This window comes from Schistocerca gregaria, chromosome 4 (assembly GCF_023897955.1).
Source record: "Schistocerca gregaria isolate iqSchGreg1 chromosome 4, iqSchGreg1.2, whole genome shotgun sequence".
Lineage (NCBI taxonomy): Eukaryota > Metazoa > Arthropoda > Insecta > Orthoptera > Acrididae > Schistocerca > Schistocerca gregaria.
In genome coordinates, this window is record NC_064923.1 from 311713398 (window position 1) to 311737550 (window position 24153).

A 24153-nucleotide genomic window follows, 5' to 3' on the forward strand; every position below is an offset into this window, starting at 1 on the left:
TATCATATGCTAATCTACCTCGAGATCACTCACAATGTACTTTTTAGCACTTGAAGAGCAGAATAACAACGAAGAACATTATATCAGATTAGATAAAGGTGTTATTGAGGGAGAAACGGCCCTCGTCACAAGGTCATTGTTGAGCTTTGTATAAATGATAGCCACATCAGGTAGCATTCCAAGTATTCACCATGATTTCCTTGATTTTCTGCTTGTTCTTGCTTTCCGCCAGCCAGTGCTACGGTAAGAGCTGAAACAGCAGTGAATTTTGTGTAACAACGATATTGCACTTCACAAATGTCGCAAGACAGTTGTATCTCATCATTTTGTTAATACAGGCAGATTAATAAAATATACATCAAAATTAACTGAAGCTTGAGTTAATTTTCATTTATAAGTCTTCGTCTCCATAATGTCGATACAGACAATGAAAACAGATATGTTGTATGTCTTTATTGCAACTGTGCTTTATAACTACAGTGTTCTTTCCATGGCATTTCCATAGTGATATTTTCGGTTTTTAAATGGTATATTCCACTAAAAAAACTCAGGATTAAGGGGAATAAAGTATTACACGTCTCTTTCCTTCGAAATTTGGAACGAAACTTAATACAAACTTATTGTTGATAGACTCTTGTTACAGTTATGTCAGATCACATTAGGATTTATTCGCTTTATACTTCAAGCTTGCTCATGTGAGAAATTTAAGCGCCGTGTCCCAAATCTTTTTTGTCTGGAATCAACGAAGTCATTGCATGCTGGCTTATTCATAAGCAAAACTTGTTTCATGGTGCTAAGCACCAACTCAGATGAATCACAGTATTCGTTAAAATTATCATGTAATGCTGTTCTATCAAGATAGACTAACTTTTTTGGAGGTTCCTTCCGAAGAATCTATTACTAATCCATTAATCAACGATCTTTAAGCACAGAAACTCCCACGGTCAATTTGTACTGCCCTCTATTGTAAACAATAAGTTTTCACGCATGTGCCGTTTATTTGCTGATGCCATGTACTACGCAAAGCACTGCGAGTATTTTTCAGTTCTTAATTAGTTCTTGTCAGTTTTGTGTCAACGCACAGTGCTGTTCTCCGACTAATGAGCTAAAAGATTCCAAAGCCGTGTTTCCACAAATTTTTATACACGCGTCTCATACAGGATATTTCTTCTCTCCTTTCGCTTGGAATAATTTTGTTAAGTATAGCTGCGCAGCCGGGAATATTTCATCTCTTTCGTTTATAAATGTCATTATTCATGAAAATATTTTAAATTTAAGTGATTTTTGGAAGCTATTTCTCGACTGTACTCTGCGTGGCAAAGGGTGGCACTAAAGTTTCTTTCCTTTTGTTTTACAGCTGGAATGTTGGAAGAATGATAGCTCTTAGTTCTCACTGGGTGCTGTTAGTCTAATTCTATCTTCACGCTGTGTATGGGAGATCCGTGATTATTCGTTGACTCCCTTCTGGAAGCTTTGTCTTTATATTTGCTACAAAGGAAATGCATCGTACCTTTATTCAAAAAGAGTTTTAATAATTTATGTTACATCATCATCTCATTCAGTCCCAAGGAATCCGATGTAACTGTTGACGTTGCCCTACGGTACCCCGTATGCGTCGTACAAGGATCCATTAGCAGAGTCTGTGGAACACGAATTACCATCTTCTAGTATTCTACTAGTCAATCTAAATCAGCCATTCGTTCTTTTTCGAACATATCCATTGTCACAGTTCAAAAATACACATCAACCTCCAGTTACTTACTGGCACCTGTAGACATGGATGACTAGTTGTGACTCAATACTTCCGCAGTCGACGGCTGTTGCATTACTACCTTTGATGACGTCATAACTTTAAATTTCTCTCCAGTAACAGCTAGTTGCCAGTCCTTACGTTAGCACGATATTTTGAAAGTATCTGCCAGAAATTATTACAGTTTTATCGGACAAAGCTACGTTAGACGTAAGTGATTCATATGAAAAACTGCATAGTTTGGAGCTAATACCATCCCCGAATACGGGTAACGAATAATACTTAACCTGTATTTGGTTTGACAGTAGGAAATTCATATGATGCAAAATATAGCTGGTACGTTCACAGTCCAACTGTGAAGGCAAGTTTAGTTTTCACGACAGTCGAATCCAGTCTGTACTACATGATTTTTGGCGGGGTAAAATTTTTTTACAAACTTTAAATCTACGGAAGTTAATTTAACGTAAAAATACTTCCAGCGACCAAGAAAGACATCCGATGACTAAGGGGAAGAAATGTGAATTTCATTTTAATAAAACTCAACAGCTTTGTAATCCACAGCAAGTCGAAAAACATTTAACGAAAGCGGTTTCAGTTTCATTTTCTTTTACTATGTTGATTATTTTGCCACACGGCTTTGAGCATCTTGCATTGTTTCATAGTAAGTTAAGTAACAATTACATTTCATTTTTCCACATGTGAAGAATATGGAACACAACGCACAAAAGACACATTAATTTTAATTAAAATTACGACGTACTACAATAATTCACAAAAAACCGCAACAACTGTGTAAGAAACAGAAGATGATTTAATTTTCAGTCCTGAGAACTTACTAATAACTGATTTGGTCAATAACATTATTGGTTATTGAGATTACATACCAAACCAACATTGCAGGTTTGGAGTAGAAGTTAACGGAATGAATTCGTGAGAACAACTGTAATACGCTTACCTGAAGTAATAAGAAGTAAAGGACCTAGCTTCAAATTCTCGTTGCTGGAAGAATCAAGGATTGTTAAATAAATTATGTTTATTTAGGGTTATTCATTAGCTGCTCATACAATGGGGGTTTGTATTGCAAGCTTTTTCGTCTTTAGTAATGTTTGCTTTGTAGACATTAGGCCGTTGTCTAATGCTTGTTTCCGTGCCTAGCACCTTGTCTCCTACCGTTGACTCTGGAACCGCTGTCTGATTCTTCATATCGTCTGATGACGTCTCCCGCTTTAGGAGACCATTAGCTAGGAACAGCAACATGCGTTCAACCGCTGCCTAATGTCCAATACTACATCAGAAAAGCTTCTTTAGTGTATCACTAGTGCATTCCATCAACCAAACACACTTGCCTTGCATTATGTTTTTACCGATAGGTTGTTATCAATTTTAGTTCTCGATTATGTATACTGAACAGCATCTTTTCATAAAAGTTATAATGTCGGTTCATCTTCTTGATCTATTTAAGGTTTCTTCCTTCCATCTTGTCTGTGAACCTTACCTTTTTCTTACCTACATCTACATTTACACTCCGCAAATACTTTTGGTGGCGGGTGCCCTGTGTAACTGTGCCACTTGTTCTGTTGCTGTTCCAGTCGCGCATTGTTAGTGGACAGAAAGATGGCTGGTACCGCTCTGCGTGTGGTCGAATACCGCTAATGTCAAGGTATTTACGCGAGATATACGTAGGGGGATGCAATATATTAGTCGACTCTTCCAGGAACGTACGCTCTAGAAACTTTAACAGTAAACCACTCGTAATACAGAAAGCCTGTCTTGACGTGTCTCCCACTGGAATTGTCTGAGGACCTCTGCAACGCTTTTAGTCTTAACAAGTGAAACTGTAACGAAACGTGCTGATCTTTTACTGGGTTTTCTCGAAGTGACCCCACAGGTGCGGATCCAGTACTGACTCTGCAATGATTCAAATGGCTCTAATCACTATGGGACTTAATATCTGAGGTCATCAGTCCCCTAGACTAGAACTACTTAAACCTAACCAACCTAAGGACATCACACACATCCAGGCCTGGGCAGGATTCGAACCTGCGACCGCAGCAGCAGCAGCGCGGTTCCGTACTGAAGTGACTAGAACCGCTCGGCCACAGCGGCCGGGGACTGACTCTGCAGTCTTCTCTGTTGATGAATTACGTTTCCTGAGGAATCTTCCAAAGAATCTCAGACTGGCGTCTGCCTTACCCGTGGTTAATGTTATGTGGTCGTTCCGTATGCATACTCCTAGGTCTTCTGCGGGGGTAGCTGCTTCCAGTGACTGATCTGCGTTCGTGTAGCTCCATGATACAGAGTCTTCCTTTTTGTGTGTACTCAGAACTTTCCATTTTTCGTTGTGCTACTGCTTCCACCAAACGTCAGTCCATGCCTCCTGCACTTCGCTACAAAGTTCCAGCGTTGCAACTCCTTTGTAAACAATACCAATATCCGCTCCTGATGGAAGTTCTGACGTTATGCGCTAGGTCAGTTAGATACCGTATATTGTAAGAAGTAATGCTCCCGTAGCACTCCGTTGGGGTTCGTTCGAAGTTACTTTAACGATGACAATGACGGGAAGTCATCTGTTTACTTGAAAGTCTTAAGTCCGGTCTCACAGCTGTTCTGGTATTTCGTACGCTCATTAGGCGGCATTGTGGAATTGTATCGGACGCTTTCCCGAAGTCAAGGAACTCGGCATCAAACTTGGTGCCTGTGTCTACCGCTCTCTGGGTCTCTTGGACGAACAGAGCGAGTTGGGTTTCACACGATCGTTGTTTTTGAAGCCTGTGTTGATTACTGCGGGGGAGATCCTCGGTCTCCAGAAATGTCATAATAACCAAGCTTAAAATATAATTCAAAATTCGACAGTATGCTGATGTCAGTGATATAGAGCTTCGGTACTGACCGTCTGTTAGATGATTCTTTTTGAAAACATGGATGACCTGAGCATTTCTGCAATCACCACGAACACTTCGTTCATACAGAGACCTACTATACAGGGTGGTCTATTGATCGAGACCGGGACAAATATGTCACGAAATAAGCGTCAAACGAAAAAACTACAAAGAACGAAACTTGTCTAGCTTGAAGAGAGAAACCAAATGGCGCTACGGTTGGCCCGCTAGATGGCACTGCCATGGGTCAAACGGATATCAACTGCGTATTTTAAATAGGAACGCCCATTTTTATTACATATTCGTGTAGTACGCAAAGAAATATGAAAGTTTAGTAGGACCACTTTTTCCGCTTTGTGATAGATGGCGCTGTAATAGTCACAAACATATGGCTCATAATTTTAGAGAAACAGTTGGTAACAGGTAGGTTTTTTAAATTAAAATAGAGAACGTAGGGACGTTTGAACATTTTATTTCGTTTGTTCCAATGTGATAGATGTACCTTTGTGAACTTATCATTTCTGAGAACGCATGCTGTTACAGCGTGATTGTCTGTAAATTAATGCAATAAATGCTCAGAATGATGTCCGTCAACCTTAATGCATTTGGCAATACGTGTAACGACATTCCTCTCAACAGTGAGTACCTCGCACATGCATTGACAATGCGCTGACGCATGTTGTCAGGCGTTGTCGGTGGATCACGATAGCAAATATCCTTCAACTTTCCCCTCAGAAAGAAATCCGGGACGTCAGATCCGGTGAACGTGCGGACCGTGGTATGGTGCTTCGACGACCAATCCACCTGTCAAGAAATATGCTATTCAATACCACTTCAACCGCACGCGACCCATGTGCTGGACATCTATCAAGTACATCGCCATTCTGTCGTGCAGTGAAACATCTTGTAGTAACATCGGTAGAACATTACGTAGGAAATCAGCATATATTGCACCATTACATCGGCATCGATAAAATGGGGGTCGATTATCCTTCCTTCCATAATGCCGCACCATACATCAAACCGCCAAGGTCGCTGATGTTCCACTTGTCGTAGACATCGTGGATTTTCCGTTGCCCAATAGTACATATTATGCCGGTTTACGTTACCGCTGTTGGTGACTGACGCTTCGTCGCTAAATAGAACACGTGCAAAAAATCTGTCATCGTCCCGTAATTTCTCTTGTGCCCAGTGTCAGAACTGTACACGATGTTCAAAGTCGTCGCCTTGCAATTCCTGGTGCATAGAAGTATGGTGCGGGTGCAATCGATGTTGATGTAGCATTTTCAACACCGACGTTGTTGAGATTCCCGATTCTCGCGCAATTTGTCTGCTACTGATGTTAATATTAGCCGCGACAGCATCTAAAACACCTACTTGAGCATCATCATTTGTTGGAGGTCGTGGTTGACGTTTCACATATGGCTGGAAACTGCCTGTTTCCTTAAATAACGTAACTAACCGGCGAACGGTCCGGTCACTTGGATGATGTGCAGGAAACCGAGCAGCATACATAGCACACGCCCGTTGGGCATTTGGACCACAATCGCAATACATCAACACGATATCGACCATTTCCGCAATTAGTAAACGGTCAATTTTAACACGGGTAATGTATGACGAAACAAATTCTGTCCGTACTGGCGGAATGTTACATGATACCGCGTACTTATACGTTTGTGGCTATTACAATGCCATCTATCACAAAGCGAAAAAATTGATCCTACTAAAACATTCATATTTCCTTGCGTACTACAAGAATTTGTAATAAAACTGGAAGGTCCTATTAAAAAAAAAAGCGCTGTTGATATCCGTTTGACCTATGGCAGTGCCATCTAGCGGGCCAACCACAGCGGCGTCTCGTTTCTCCCTTCAAGCTAGACGAGTTTCGTTCTTTGTAGTTTTTTCGTTTGATGCTTATTTCGAGAGATATTTGGCCAGGCCACTATCAATGGACCACCTTGTATACAGATGCTAAAGGAAGGCCAAGTTACTTCTCATACTCTGTTTAAAATCGTACTGGTATTATATCAGGTCCAGCGACATTTCTTATGTTGAGCGATTTCAGTACATTTCGTATCTCGTGGCCATTTATATCGATGTCTGTTATTTTGCCTTTCTTGCGACCATACAAAGAAAAAACTACATTGCGATCACCCTGTGTGAAACAGTTCTGGAAAAGCTTATTTCAGTCTTTTCGTTCTTCGTTTCAATGCTACGAAGGTCACAGTGCGTCTGGGCAGATGGCTTCGGTGCGTTCACTGGTTTAATGCGAGACCAAATTTTTCTACAATTTTATGTCAGGCCGATAGATAGAATTTTACTTTCTGATTCATAGAATGCCTCACGTATTGCCCTCCTTACTCTAAGTTTGGATTTGTTTGGTTTTTGTTTGACTGAGACTTTTGCTACGTTTAAATTTACGGTGAAACTTCCTTAGCTCTTTCCTTTCTAAGAGCGCGTGCTGAAAAATAATGCCTCCGAATTCCTTATTCTGTTCTCAATATCGATTGAGGATCATCTGTCGTGCATGTAACTCGCTCGATTTTCCCTGATTCGCTGACGCAAATTGCAACCCTCCACCGGTAGAAGGCTCCGAATTTTATCGTGTAACAAGCCGGTGTGTAATGTAGCTTCGGCGGTGAGTGAGAAACTGAAATTACGAATTTGAAGAGTTCGTGCATAAGTGGGCGTCCTCTCGGCCAGCACGACAATGCCAGGCCACGTAGGAGCGCTGTGACATCTGCCTGTGCTTTCACCGTCATCGATCAACCTGCATAAATGGCCCCATGCGATTTTCATCGTTTTTCTAAAATTAAAACACATCTTCTAGGACTTAGTTTTGATAGGGATGAAGCGGTACAAGCAAAGGTGAGGTTGTCAAAAATGTCAAACATTCCTCAGTGACGGTATCAGCTAACTGGTCTCCCGTTGGTACACATGTGTTCGTCGCCAGGGTGACTATGTTGAGGAATAAATATGTAGACATGTTAACAAAGTTCGTTTTAGTTAAAAATCTTTATGGGTTTAAATATAAAAACTTTGGAGCCATTATTTTTCAGCACAACCTTGTAACACGGTAGTTGAACCGCGGTGTGTCTTTTCCATCACTCATAACTTTGCACACCTACAAATAAACGCACCCATTTGTGAAGACGTGTCAGCAGCAGCCTGGGGACGGGTCGGTAACTGTCTGCTTTGGCTGCTGATAGCCTCTTAGAAATGCTGCAAGATGATACAAAATGTTCCCAAGTGCCAGGCTCTGATGTGGAGGGGTTACAATGTGCCTGGTGCAGATTACAGCTATCCTCTCTTGTTGTGTTGAGACATGGTCGACTGGAACAACGACGGCGAGTTTTGCTGCCCTCACGTTACCATTCAACCCGACGTCCAGCTACTGCCACATTGGAATAACTCACAGACCAGCAAAAGTGCACGATTAAACCGGCCTGGTAAAGGTATATCCCGTATGGGGTCTCTTTTAAACTCTGTTAGGTGCTTATGACGCTGGTTCGTGCCGTACGTGGCATCTCCGTGTCCATGACACTGAGCACTCGACGTACGTGTATGCCTCTGTTCAAGCCCCTCGCATACAATAATAGGCCTGGTAACGATACAGAACACGAACAACACTAATGCACTCTGATGGACTTTCTACAGGCACAGAGAATTGCTACTGTTCATTTACGTACCTGCCGATGTAGTGTAGGGCAGAGGGTTGTACTTTGGAACACTTTTGGGACTTATAATTCTAGTCATCCCTGCAATAGAGGTTTAATATAAACTATAGTGCCAAAGAAACTGGTACAGGCAAGCGTATAAAAATACAGAGGTATGTTAACACGCAGAATACGGCGCTGCCCTTGGCAAAGACTATATAAGACACCTGTTTGATCCGTTACTGTTGCTACAATGTCAGGTTATCAAGATTTTTAAGTCAGTTTGAACATAGTGATATAGCCGGCGCATGAGCGATGGGACACAGCATCTTCGAGGAGGCGATGAAACAGTGATTTTCCTGCACGACCATTTCACAATTGTAATGTGAATATCAGGAATCCGGTAAAACATCAGATCTCCGAGACTGCTGCAACCGGAAAAGATCCTGCAAGAACGGGACCAACGACGACGGAAGAAATCGTCCAACGTGACAGAAGTGCAACCCTTCCGCAAATGGCTGCAGATTCCAATGTTGAGCCATCAGCAAGATCCAGCGTGAGAAAACATTCAACGAAACGTCATCCATATGGGCATTCGGAGCTGAAGACCCACTCGTGTACCCTTAATAACTACGCGACACAAAGCTTTACTCCTCGCCTGAACCCGACAAGGCCGACAATGAACTGTTGATGACTGGAAACATGTTGCCTGGTCGGAAGAGTCTAGTTTCACATTGTATAGAGCGGATAGACGTGTACGGGTATGAAGACAATCTCATCAATCGATGAAACCTGCATGTCGGCAGCGGACTGCTCAAGCTGATGAAGGCTCTGTAATGGTGTGGGGTGTGTGCAGCTGGAGTGATGTGAGTCTCCTGACAAGTGTAGATACGACTCTCACAGATCTTGTCTGATTACCTACTTACATTCATGTCCATTGTCCATTCCGATTACCTTGGGCAATTCCAGCAGGATAATGCGACACCACATACGTCCAGAATTTGCTACAGAGTGGCCCCAGAAAGTCCTGAGTTTAAACACTTCAGCTGGCCACCAAACTCCCCAGAAATGAACATTATTGAGCCTATCTCCACCTCCTCGTACTCTAACGGATTTATGGGCGGCTCTGCAAGCTCTATGTGTGACTCCCCTCCACCACTACTTCAGACATTAGTCGAGTACATTCCACATCGTGTTACGTCAGTTCTGTGGGCTCGCGGTGGCTCCACACGATGTTAGGCAGATGTATAAGTTTTTTTGGCTCTTCAGTGCACTTTTTCATTTCATTTTAAAATAGCTCCATTCACTTTTTATGTATCGCGGTCTTTTTTTGAATTTACAGAAATCATTCTGGAAAGAAAAGGTTTTTCCATATATGATTACAAGTCCTGAAGCACAACACAGTTATGTACTTACAAGGGAGGCCAGGCTAGTTATCGAGGAGAACTGAACAGATTTTCTTTGTTACTGCCTATAAACCAAACCTCTCTGCCGACTGAAGCTCCTATACAGCAACGATATTGACAGGAGAGGGAGGAATATGTGGGGTGGTAATATGTTTCCCCTCTCTTCTAAAATCCCCAATTTATGTATTGTTCTGCAAGCAGCACAGTGGTCACAATACGTCAAATGAGTTTGTGTTCGTCGTTACAGTAGAGCAGATTATCTTCGCACTGCGGAAGTGTGTTTACAGAGTAAGTGTTTCACCTTGCATAATGAGAATTGCAATAATTGTGAAACAGTTAATGGATTGCTTTGGTATTGCGTAAGATGGAACTACAGGGGAGGGGTTGCTATCTACGAACAAATAAAGCAGAGGTAATAACAGAGGTTACTACACCTTTAATGGATGAAGAATCATCAGATGAACAGACTTTAGTTGAACGTAATAACAGTTCCATGGCAGCCAGGTGTGGAATTTTAGGGAAGCAGCGGTTCGTCTTACCAGCCATCACTCCAAGAAAACGAACGGCATTCCCAGAAGATTATCTGATCAATACAAGATATGGACAAATCAGCCAAGGAGAAAAGAAGGAAATGTTGATGCACAGTGTTTACGTCGTCCTGGATTAGAAACTGACATGATGCGGTGGCTGAAAACTGCAGCCGGCCGGGGTGGCCGAGTAGGCGCTACAGTCTGGAGCCGCGCGACCTCCACGGTCGCAGGTTCTAATCCTGCCTCGGGCTTTGATGTGTGTGACGTCCTTAGGTTAGTTAGGTGTAAGTAGTTCTAAGTTGTAGGTGACTGATGACCTCAGAAGCTATGTCCCATACTACTCAGAGCCATTTGAATTTAAAAATTGCAGCACTGTCGCTAAAGAAAAGGAAAATAAGGAGCAAGACTGTCTTAAAAAACTTTGGAAACAGGCTGAAAGACCGTAATTCGTCAAACCTAAAAATTTTGCGGGATCTGGTAAACTGTGGATTAAGAGATCATTTTATAGCAAAGGGACAGGAAAACCCTTAATAATAATGCCGGCACATTGAGACATTTGGCACTGAAAACATAGAGTTGACCCTCACAGCTCACAGCAGTTCAAAGCTTCCAGTTCACGGGTAAAGATACACTACTGGCCATTAAAATTGCTACACCACGAAGATGACGTGCTACAGACGGGACATTTATTAGACAGAAAGAAGATGCTGTGAAATGCAAATGCTTAGCTTTTCAGAGCATTCACACAAGGTTGGCTTTGGTGGAGACACCTACAACGTGCTGGCATAAGGAAAGTTTCCAACCGATTTCTGATACACAAACAGCAGTTGACCGACATTGCCTGGTGAAATGTTGTTGTGGTGCCTCTTGTAAGGAGGAGGAATGCGTACCATCACGTTTCCGACTTTGATAAAGGTCGGATTGTAGCCTATCGCTATTGCCGTTATCGAATCGCGACATTGCTGCTCGCGTTGGTCGAGATCCCATTACTGTTAGCAGGATATGGAATCGGTGGGTTCATTAGTGTAATACGAAACGCCGTGCTGGATCCCAACGGCCTCGTATCACTAGCAGTCGAGATGACAGGCATCTTTTCCGCATGGCTCTAACGCATCGTGCAGCCACGTCTCGATCCCTGAGTCAACAGATAGGGACGTTTGCAAGACAACAACCATCTGCACGATCAGTTCGACGACGTATGCAGCAGCATTGACTATCAGCTCGGAGACCATTGCCGCTGCATCACAGACAGGAGCGCCTGCGATGGTGTACTGAACGACGAACCTGGGCGCACGAATGACAAAACGCCATTTTTTCGGATGAATCCAGGTTGTGTTTACAGCATCATGATGGTCGCAGTCGTGTTTGTCGACATAGCGGTGAACGCGCACTGAAAGCTTGTGTTCGTTATCGCCATACTGGTGTATCACCAGGCGTGATGGTATGAGGTGCCATTGGTTATACGTCTCGGTCACCTCTTGTTCGCATTGACGGCACTTTGAACAGTGGACGTTAGTTACATTTCAGATGTGTTACAACCCGTGGCTCTACCCTTCATTCAATCCTTGCGACACCCCACATTTCAGCAGGATAATGCACGACCGCGTGTTGCAGGTCCTGTACGGGTCTTTCTGGATACAGAAAATGTTCGACTGCTGCCCTGGCCAGCACATTCTCCAGAGCTCTCACCAATTGAAAACGTCTGGTCAATGGAGGCCGAGCAACTGGCTCGTCACAATACGCCAGTCACTACTCTTGATGAACTGTAGTATCGTGTTGAATCTGCATAGGCAGCTGTAGCTGCACACGCCATCCAAGCTCAGTTTGACTCAATGCTTAGGCGTATCAAGGCCATTATTACGGTCAGAGGTGGTTTTTCTAGGTACTAATTTCTCAGGATATATGCACCCAAATTGTATGAAAATATAATAACATGTCAGTTCTAGTATAATATATTTGTCCATTGAATACCCGTTCATCATCTGCATTTCTTCTTGGGGTAGCAATTTTAATGGCCAGTAGTGTATTTAAACGGAGGAATAAGATGGTCTGTCGGAAAACAGTCTACGAAGTTAGCAAGCGATTGGTTGAAAGGGATGGCGATATTCAACAATAGTTTACCAATTAGTGAGAGATATCAGGTGCCTCACTGACGAGAAACCTCTGACATCAGTTCAATATTTGACAATGTGAAGGAAAATAAATATGTCTGGTGCAGTTGGGTCCAAAGCTGCAACAATACACTATTATGACTTTGTGTTAATGGCTGAGACTAATGGATGGAACGCTGCTACCCCATATGTATGTCCTTGTATCGGAACGAACTGATCATTTTTCTGCAAATTTCAATTTAAATTTACCGAACATCAGAGCGTTCGCTAGAAATCTGCCTATATAACGAAGAGGAATTTAAAAGCCTTTGTAAATCAAGTAATGTGGTCAGATAGACAAGAAGCTAAAGCCTTCGTCTGCTTGACTCCTGAACAGCCAATAGAGTAGAACTGTGCAACTCTACAGTTCTTGAAGGCGTTGAATTGATGAAGAAACTGATTCCAGCAAAGCAAACAGACACTGTGTAGCCAGCCAACGTTTCCTTATCCCGTCCATACAAAAATTTTGTGAAATTTATCAGAGATACAATTATGGTACCTTCTGATAATGTCATTAACATACGCCATAGACACCACGTTTTAAGCCTTCAGTCGTTTGTGATTTCTAGTTCTCGGTGGCACAATTCTCCAACATCATCAAATTTGAATTTTTTCAGCGCAGCTACACCACACACTTTAATGGTGTTTTTCAAATATCCTTTGCCTACAGCTTCGAAGAAGGATTAATGAAGAGTGTTTCCATGACAACAGTGACCAAGATGTTTTCATCAAATGGTCACACTGCGAGAAATGTCCATGCATTGACCATGATGTTGTTGTTGATCTGTATACTTCTTGCCTGTGGTAGTGTAGTCAAGTAATCCATTTTTGTAACAAATCATTTGTACGTGCTGTATTCTCATTGTAACTTTGCCAACTGATATTACCTTTTCTAACAGTCTATAGCAGCTACAATTATTAAGGTGTATGTAAATTTTATTGCTCCATCAACTGCGCTATGTATGAATATAATTCGAGTGAGAGCATATCGTGACTTCCCTGTGTTAGGAGCAAATGTACTATTCAAACGTGTAATTGCTGCAATTTAGGATACTTAGTACTCTATTTAATAGTTTATATGTTACATTATTACTCTGCCACACATCAATAAGTATTAAGTGAAATCAAATGAACCAGAAGTATTATCATAAACGATTTACAAGGTCAGGGGTTGTAATATCTCAGAACGACTGGGAAGCAAGATGTGGAAGAGAGAGTTGACTCGTGCCAAAGCGTGCAGAGAAACATCCGACAGGGTGTTACTGATTTTGTTGCATCGAAGACACACAACGAGGCTTCCACTAATCACAGCGATGGTGTCGCGCGGAGTGCATGCGTTGCTCAGCACCAGTGCCAGTGCTGAAATCTTCTGAGTCAGCGTCTGTTCTCCCAGCCTTGTAGTGTCAGCGATAATAGTCACGCCACGACTAAGTGCCCGCCGCTTATGCTGGCTGCTCCGATAGCCAGGATTACGGCTGGCTGTGCCTCAGGAGTACTTGTAAAACGCCAAAGAGAAATAACCGACCTCCTTCGTTGTATTGAACCTTAGCAAAAATGTTTCAAATGGCTCTGAGCTCCATGGGATTTAACGTCTGAGTTCATCACTCCCCTAGAACTTAGAACTACTTAAACCTAACTAACCTAAGGATATCACACACATCCATGCCCGAGGCAGGATCCGAACCTGCGATCGTAGCGGTCTCGCGGTTTCAGACTGTAGCGCCTAGAACCGCTCGGCCACCTCGGCCGGCTCAGCCTTAGCAGCTCTGGGCGTCTGCCCAGGGCAGAACGGTCAGTGAGGCCAGGCAGCGCCGCACCTGGGAAACCACGAGTTCGTGATCCAGCCCCGCTCTGTGGACGGCAGCTTGCAGTCCTCCGGACAGTGTCACACAGGTAGCGAAGACTAGCAGCCCTCACACTCCTCCAAGGTGCGCCCCGCGCCGTCGCAGCACAATCTGTGCAGCACAGGTTGATGGTACGAGTAGTTTCAGTGGCACGGTTAGCCACCGCTCTGCATCACCAGAACGTTGTGTGGTTGGCCTGCAACTTAAGATTCGTCATTCTCTCCGGTTCTAGACGTGGCCAGAATGCCGATTCAACTGTCCCCCCACCCCATTTGAGCCTCAGGGCTCGCTTGTTTATACTTTTCGCTTAGCCTCTGATGAAATTCCTCTAGAGGAAAAAAGTGGAGTGCTCTTCTATAATTACAATGCCAGCTTTCCTCAAACACTTGGCCTCAACACACAGGTCACTAGGCGTTGTTGTAACTGCAACGTATGGGTTCTTCATAGTAATCAGTGCCCTGTGCTGCTCTGATTACTTCACACTTGTGAACAGAGCCCGCTGGTCCGTGCCTTCTCCCCTGGGAGCGATGTCATAAACTTATTTCGCAAAATCTTTTACTAAATATTAACATTGCTCACACCTGTTCCTATTTGTGGCGCAACAGTCTGAAAGAGAAACTGTTGGGAACTAACACTATTTTCCATTTTCAAGGCGGATAAAATTGTTAAGACATTAATGAAACTCAGTTCATTTGCAAATATGAGACGTTCCATTGTAATACACCTTCTTCTGTTTTAAGGTCCAAGCAAACTACAATCAGGGTAGCGTGGAGTAATCTTCCACAATTTGTACAAGTAGGTTTAAAAATGTATTGAATTTTACTTGCCACAAAATTATGAAACTGAATGATTAACAATATATTCAAATTACATTTTATATATTGTTTAGCACTTATTATGTAGAACTCGAAATATTTACAAATGCTGCACAAAACACAGCCTCTTGTCTAGCAACAACAAAAACTGTGGAGAATGGGGGAAACTACCTGTGGCGGTCACTAGCGAGCGTTCCTTTAGATGATTCTAAAGTCAGTCACTAGACTAAAATGCCGACCAACAAACATCTTTTTCCCTGGTACAATATCCCCTATATGTGTAAAGTTATAATGACATTTTAACATGTCTTCTGAAAACTTTTCTTCATTCAGGCAATGTATTTTATATTGCTGCAAGGACTGGAGCCAACTATGTATCAGACTGTAACGTATGACGTAATGAAGACTTTATGGCAACGAAGCAGCAGCGTCAATTGCTGATGCGACCTCCTCTAGCTTCCAAAACACTCGATACTAAACTCTTGATATAACATATTTTAAGCATCTGATGAGCTCAGCTAATTGTTTTCGAAATCAGAAGGAAAGCACGGGACATTATCCTGAGAGGAAAGACTGTGTACTAATACAGGGGGAGATAGGGAAAAAATTACACAAGGACTGTTGTGGAAAATTCGGGACGTTTGGGAACCGTAAGAACGGTCAATAAGAACCTGTATAATGATTAACTCACGTATGCATTCAATTTTTCAGGTGCACCAGGCAGGGCTCGCACTTCAAGAATTATGGGAGGTTCGCTAGCTGCAGAGGGCGAATTCCCTTTTATGGTAATATTATCATATATTCTGTAATAATTATTTTTAGCTTTTTCCCACACTGAAACACCCACACACACACCCACCCACCCACCCAACCACCCACCCACACACACACACACACACACACACACACACAAATGCACACATGAACAGATCACAGATACTTCAATAATTACAGTCGAAAGTTTGTCAATAACATTCGATCATCGGCAAAAACATTTGATGGTCGACAACACAAACCAAAACATTGCATTGAAACAAGTGTTCAGTTCATAGTGCTGTGGAATGTGGGAAAAAACCGCAAATTGGCATTCGTTCAAAAATGGTTCAAATGGCTCTGAGCACTATAGGACTTAATATCTGTGGTAATCAGTCCCCTAGAACTTAGAACTACTTAAACCTAACTAACCTAAGGGCATCACACACATCCATGCCCAAGGCAGGATTCGAACCTGCGACAGTAGCAATCGCGCGGATCCGGACTGAGCGCCTAGAACCGCTAGACCACCGCGGCTGGCTTGGCATTCGTAAGAAGAAGAACAACACCATTAATGCAACAGGAGCGTAATATGTAGGAAATCGTCAACGCAACCTGTACGTAGAGTTCAAAACATTACTACTTAATAGGAAATACCAACCACCAGAACTGTTTATAACCTATAGGTATAGTGACCAAAATGTAAATTAAATAGCAAGCATATATACATATTCCAGGCCACTGATGATTCATTACAGAAAATAATGGCGAAACGCGTATGGCACTAAAATTGTGTTTTATTCAGTTGCTGCCAGACGGTTCACAGTAATTGTTTCGGTAGAAGTGGCGAGTCCCTATGAATTCATGTGTACAGAGAGCTTTAGGTGTCGCTAAGGCTGGAAATGTGTTATATAGTGTGAAATATGTTCTTCCTTCTTTGTGAACTGTGACAAAACCCACGAGAATAGGAAATTTGTAAACTTGTTTATAAAGATATTATTGATAGGAATTGTCAAGGTCTGCTGCAGTAGTTCTGTGAGATTCGAGAGCAGAACCAGCTAAATTTAGCAGAATTATGTCAGAGCACACCTCTGTCACGGTGAATAAAGAGAACACACTTGCTTTGGTGAGGGGCGGGGGGGGGGGGGGGGGGGGGTACATGCGACACTTGTTCCCGTCTTAGAGCAAAGTATAGAGGTAGAGCTGAAGTGAGGATTTCCAGCCCCCAGTACAGCCGTCTTCCACTCTAGCATAGTGTAAGAGTGGTAAACCGGCGATACAGCCACCAACGTGAGTGGGATGATTAATTTGCACCAGGATTACATTTTGCAGATCTGATTTTCGCAGCCAGCTGGTTGCACGCACCATGTGCTTAGGCCAAGGTATTGGTGCTCGTTCATGCTTTTTGCGGGATCTTTTCTTAAACCCTAACCTTTCTCGTAATCATTGGCTATGTTGATGACCTACTTCCAAATCATTCTTTCGTGTAATTACCAACCTGTGCCACGGTTGTAGCTCGAATATGAAGGCCATTATCCAGTAATAAATCTTTCTGTTGCTGATAAAGTAAGTGAATCATTATGTTTGATATCTTGTAGCAACAAATCATATTATTATAGTTACTAGTAGTGTCCTTTCATCGTTCTATTGAGTCCTTCATTAACATCTTCATGTGAGGAGCAGTATCCTTACTTTCATGCTTAATTGGGCGGCTCCTCGTAACTGTCCTCCAATAATACCTCATCCACTGTGCAACTTTGTATCTTTTAAATTTTCTTTATGATAGAGAGAGCTTCCCTTCCCTTTTTGTAGCCGGCGATTTGATCTGTAGCATCTGAGTGGTATGATAAACGGCTCAACCGACACCTCACAATATAATAAATTACTTCAGTAGTGCACAAATGAACTTTAAAAAAATTCTTCTTTTCTCTTTTACATAATAGTGAAGTGCAATTACGACTAGCGAATGTGCCTATGGAGATACGCCATATCGTGGCTCTCTGTAATCATTTCCAAAATTTAAGTACACACATTAATAAGTCATGGCTGTAAAACACCAATATGAATAGTGCGCACAATAGTATGACAAGCGGTCTCAGGAAAGATTTATTTAGGTTCCAGACAAATGTAGAAGTGCCCGAGTCAATACTGACCTCACCACGAATCTCAAAAGATAGATTAAAGGAAGGCAAAAACACATTTGTAGGCCATTCAGATTTGGAAAAAAAGGGTTTAGTAATGCTAATTGGAATTAACTTTCAGTGGTATTGAAGTTACGTAGAATTTGTATAGATACTAGAGTGCAGTTCTTAGAATCGATGGGCACGAAAGAGGAGCAGAAATTCCGAAGAGTGTGAGACAGTGTTAAAGACATTACTTAGACCATGAATGTAGACGAAACCACAGAGGGATATGGAAAAGAAATTCAAGTTCAGAAAGAGATTATTAAACATTTTTAAAGTTTGCTCATGATACAGTAATTCTATTAAAGACAGGAAATGTCTTGGAAGATCACGCTTACAGAAATGATAGTATCGTGAAACATAAATGAACACCACCAAATGTAAACTCCATTAATAAGGCTGAAAGAATTCCATTCTGTAAGTGCTAGATGAGTTCTGATATTTGTGCAGTAGCAGGAAAAATGATACAAAAGGCAGACCCTTTAAGAGCAAGAAAATCGGTTTTTAAAAAGATAAATTGAACATCGAATATAAGTTTAAGTGATTTACAGGCTCTCCTGAAATTATTTTATAGCTTGGTAAGGCTGTGAACAGTGGAATGTAATCAGCACAGTAGTAAGAGAATATAGGTTTTTGTAATTTGGCAGCATAGAGTTAACCTTCATAGGCTCTTCTGACATTATTGTACAGCTTGGTAAGGCTGTGAACTGTGGAACATAATCAGCACAGTAGTAACAGAATATAGGCTTTTGTAACGTCACGGCATAGAGTAAACCTGCTAAGATGGGTAGATAAAGTAACTAAGAGAATGGTACTGAATGGAATCGAGGAAAAGATAGCCTGATGGCACAACTGAACCACAAGACAGGACAGAGAGACTGGACATATCTTGAGACATTAAAGAATAGTTAATTTGTTAGCTGAGGTAGAAGCAAGTCATGACTACAGTAAGGAGTATGAAGTGGATGTAGGTTTCAGTAACCGCGCGGAAAAGCACGGGATGGTCAAGCATAGGGAGCTGCATCAATGTCGTCTTCCGACTCCAAACTATAGCAACAGTAAAAACGCTAAGTGGGAGACGGTGAAATGAAAAGAGAAAAAAAAGCAATAAACTTCATCATTTTCCTAGTAACTAGAATTATGCTGGCTGTATAAGCATGCGATGAAATAATGCACAGTAATCACTGAATTCATGATGTTATCGTTGGATTTACACTGCAGTTGTGAGCAGAACGCAGTCACTCAGTGAACTTTACAACGCAGCACCACACAGAAACCATATGGACTGTCCATTTTGCGCTAGAACCCGCGAAAGCAATGTAGACTGCGCCACAACTTGTCATCTCTCCTAGCCATCCGACTATCTCATCGTCGGTGTTGTTGTAACATAGTTAAATTGGCAGCTCCATCCATTCTTTAAACATGTGGCCGATTATCCAGTATCTCCTTGCCTTCAAACAAATATTAAATAGTTATTCGTAGTGCGTCACTTGCCCACAGCAGGATCAAGTGTACATACAGCCCAAAAACAGAGATGTAGATTAGCGTTCTTTTTGATCAGCATGCCCGCTGTCGTTTTACGTCATGAGTATCTCATTGTTATCTTCAGGTGAGTACATAACAACTAGAATGAATCCTGCAGCCCAAATGTATAACTGAACTTCTCTGATGACCATTTGGTCGTTGCTTTATCGTAAGAAAATAACTCATGCTTTAGTTCTTTCTTGTAATATACCTTTTACAAGCCAAATGTTCCAATCCCTGTTAAATTTCACATAAAATAGTTAAATACTTGAAACTTCCTGGCAGATTAAAACCGTGTGCCCGACCGAGACTCGAACTCGGGACCTTTGCCTTTCGCGGGCAAGTGCTTTACCATTTGAGCTACCGAAGCACGACTCACGCCCGGTACTCACAGCTTTACTTCTGCCAGTATCCGTCTCCTACCTTCCAAACTTTACAGAATCTATCCTGCGAACCTTGCAGAACTAGCACTCCTGAAAGAAAGGATTTTTCGGAGACATGGCTTAGCCAGTCTGGGGGATGTCCCCAGAATGAGATTTTCATTCTGCAGCGGAGTGTGCGCTGATATGAAACTTACTGGCTTCTGTAAAGTTTGGAAGGTAGGAGACGGATAGTGGCAGAAGTACAGCTGTGAGTACCGAGCGTAAGTCGTGCTTCGGAAGCTCAGATGGTAGAGCACTTGCCCGCGAGAGACAAAGGTCACGAGTTCGAGTCTCGGTCGGGCACATAGTTTTATTCTGCCAGGAAGTTTCATATCAGCGCACACTCCGCTGGAGAGTGAAAATCTCATTCCAGTTAAATACTTGCTTTGAAGAATAAATCCTCAGTTGGACTATTACTTAGATGTAAACTAATGATGGTAAATTTCTCACCTCTAAACGCTATAAGCAAATTAGATAATAAAAGAGCAGATGAAAGATATTCTTACGTGTAAACTCGGTAATACAGAATAAAACTACTCGGAACATACTGGAAACCTAAGTAACTTGCATTTCTTTTTTCTTTTCAGATGAACCTCCTATACTACGGTAATTTTATGTGTGGTGGATCCATCCTGAGTGAAAACTGGGCGCTGTCATCTGGTCTCTGTACAACCGGGTAAAGCCTCAATGTTTTAGAAACACATTACTGGAAATAAGAACATCATGAGTTCCTCGACCCAGCAGAGGGAAACTTTACTGACATACCGTTCAGATCGAACACAGTCCGAGAGAGCCGTACTCTACTGAGGGCAATCGACAGGGCGTGCGAAATGTCAGCGCTAGTGCCCTGTATACCCTCTGTTTGCATCACTGCAAGCTGCAGTTTTCCCAGGGAGATGTAGACAGAGGTAATGAACCAAGTCTTGCGGAATGATCATGCAGTTTTCACCTGGTGCCTCATCTGGGCCAGATTTCCTACCTGTCTTGAGGACCGTGCAAGATGACTTTTCATCTAGGCGCTAGCATGCTCAATGGCGGACAGATCTAGGGATCGTGCTGGTCAGGATAGTCGACGTACACCTTGCAGAGAGGTGAGGACGTGCAATTTCATGTTGGAAAACACATCGCCTTGTTGGTGCAGTAACGGTATCATTACGAGTAGAATGATGTTGCGGGTGTACCGTGCGCCGTTCAGTGTTTCCTCTACGATCACCAAAGGAGAACGGCCATTGTAACATACGTTTCCCAAATAACAAAGACGGATGTTAGCCCTGTGTGCCTTGTCGTGCACATTCCAGACTTTGGCGCTCACCTCACGACGCCACACAAAGCGGAAGCAACTGTCATCGCTGAAGATACGCGTCCATTCGCCCTTCCATAATGACCTATCGCGATACCGCAGGACCCCAAGATGTTAAGGCGTGAGCAGAAGACGCCCTAAAGGTGCGCAAGATCGTTGTGCTCGTTGCGGATGGGCCTCGCTGGGCAACAGCGTCCATCAATTGCTGTGAAGTCTAGGTGTGTTCCGATACGGAACCTCGTAAGGTGCGACAGACTTGGCGTGCATCTGTGCGTCTCCGCTGTCCTGAGCCAGGCTGACGTGAATGTGAACGTTTTGCTGACCACTGGCAACGACATCGACGCGCTGTGGAGACATCTCGCCCCAGTGTAGGGCAGTTCCGCGGTGAGACCATCCAAGCTCCCGCAGGATCACTACGCCCGTTCGCTCAGTCAGTCAGTTCCACAAACGTTCACGTGCAAGATGTCGCGGCATGTTAATAATGTTTGCAGACGCAGACATAGTTCCATATATCAGGGCGAGCTGGATGCTACTGGTTCTGAAGATGAACAACTGCTGCGAACCTTGCAACATCGTTTGGCTCATAACGCGGGTCCTAGTTTGTCTGCAGCACTGCACGTTTGATGATCGCATTAACTGTCCTCTCGTAGTGTCACGTGCAAGTATGGCATGCCTTAATCACTTGCGTCGAAGTGCTCTGTTTTCATTTTCCACTGGCATAATATCGCTACTGAATGAATTACAAGTTTATCTTATTATAAAGATACTTCGTTCTATCAGACATTATAAATTGAAGGGAGGTAAAGTATACAGCGGAGAAACTCGAGATTTGAATGGGGAGGAATTTCTGTGTTTAGTTAAACACAGCGATTGAAGTGTGCCTTCCGTTGTATTGGACTATGTAATGTGATGGTGTTAAGTGGGAGTTCTCTTCCTCTCCTCCACTACAGATAACTACAAGATATTTCTGAAAAGTGAGTCTACATATCATCCTCTATCCTCATATCCGCCACACATTCCCCTAAGTACTTACGTTCCATAAGTATTATAAAGCATTAGAACTACAGCAGTCTATTTTCATAGCCGATTTTTTTGTAAAAGAGGATAAATGTGCTATCGTGTACAGTTAGCAAGGGCACCCATAATACTTTTCCTTTCACTTGTTTGTGTCAGAGAACTAGACAAGAAATAAACTGTCATACGTTTGTTTCGTTGTGCTGTAATGTTTTACATCACATAAATTAGTTATGTGGAATTAACTACTAGGTAGCTATGTTGTGCTATCTGTCAAACAGAGGGAAGAAAATTATTGTTTGTGAGGATTTCAGTGCAGATTTTCTGAAAGAGTCTGGTAGAAAGCTTGACCTTGAAGTATTACTTGGTTCTTTCAGTTTGACATCAGTTATCGATTTATTGCTCGTGTGGTACAGGAAAGCAGCACACTGATACATAATGTTTTAATAGCTCAAGATAAATTTGATCAAATAAAAACTTTCTCTGTTAAGAATGTATGTTTTATCATGATGCACAGTTATTTACACTATATGACATAGCTCCATACAGTAATGCAAAACAGTCCTCCAAAATAGTGCATCCAACTGGCAATATAACAATTCAAAATTGTAGGTAAAGCTTGCAACAGTTAGACTGGGTCAAAGTGTACAGAGAATTTAAAATTTAACCAATTATGATACCTTTGTGAGTATATTTGAAAACAGTTTCCCAAAGAAAGCACTGAAATATAGTTGTAAGAACCATGTAAAAAGCTGTGGCTTACTAAATGGATAAAAATACCTTGTAAACAGAAAAGGGCAATGTACTTTATAACAATGATCCCAAAACAGTGAAACATTATAAAAACTACTGCCCTGTATTAAGAAAAGTTATTAAAAAGTGCATAAGTATGTGCATTATGTCTCAGATTACCACATCTGATAATAAAATTAAAACAATTTCTATCAAGATCAATGAAATGTTTGTTAACAATATTTGTAATGATCATTTTGAAGTATTATAGAGAAAACAGGATCCAACTATTCATTAGAAAAGGCAAGGCACTATATGGAAGATGCAATATCTATGCAATTTGAAAAAAAAAATGAAATTTAACCTACCTCTCCTAATGAAATAAGGAAAATGATAAATTCACTCAGAAATAAAAACTCTCATCGAGTTGATGGCATTTCCAACAGTGTACTAAACCTTGTTCGCAACAAATTAGTAGTATTCTCAGTCACATATATACTAGCTCACTGAAACAGGAATTTTGTCAGATAGACTGAAATGAGCTATTGTTAAGCCATTGCATGAAGGAGGGGATAGGTCTTATGCTGACAACTACTGCCCAATCCCACTTCTGAAAGCTTTATTAAAAATTCTTGAAAAAGTAATGTATTCAAGAGTAGCATCACATATTAGGAAAAAAGAAATACCAACACAATGTCAATTTTAGATTTCAGATAGGCTTTTCAACTGAAAATGCTACGCTTTAATTCATATGGAAGGAAGCAGATGGTGGAAATTAACAGTACAGATAGTCCGCAAAATTTAGCAGAGTCCTCAAAATGGGGAGGTATCAAGAATGGTGTCCCACAGAGTCAGTCTTGGGCCCCATATTGCTCTTAATATATGTTAATGACTTGCCACTCTGTATTCATGAAGATGTAAAGCTCATTCTTTTTGTTGATGATACTAGTATAGTAATGACACCCAACAAAACTCAGCTGAGGAAGTTGTAAATAATGTCTTTCAGAAAATTGTGGTCTGCAAATGGACTCTCACAAAATTTTGAGAGATACAGTTTATGCCATTTTGTACAGTAAATGGCATCACACCATTGATAAATATAGGCTATGAACAGAAGTCTGTTTCTAAGGTAGATTATTCAAAATTCATGGGTGTGTGTATTGATGAGAAATTGAATTAGTAGAAATACATC

The 24153-nt window shown here is 41.9% G+C and overlaps 1 protein-coding gene across 1 annotated transcript in view; it reads left to right on the forward strand.

Moving 5' to 3' along the window:
- The first annotated feature begins 200 nt into the window (after window positions 1–200).
- LOC126267056 (trypsin-2-like) overlaps window positions 201–24153 on the forward strand; it is a 96144-nt gene continuing 72191 nt past the window's right edge. The window contains exons 1-3 of the mRNA XM_049971895.1: window positions 201–243; window positions 15745–15818; window positions 20503–20591. Of these exons, the coding sequence (XP_049827852.1) occupies window positions 15777–15818; window positions 20503–20591 (131 nt within the window). The 5' untranslated portion in view covers window positions 201–243; window positions 15745–15776. The remainder of the gene's footprint in view (window positions 244–15744; window positions 15819–20502; window positions 20592–24153) is intronic.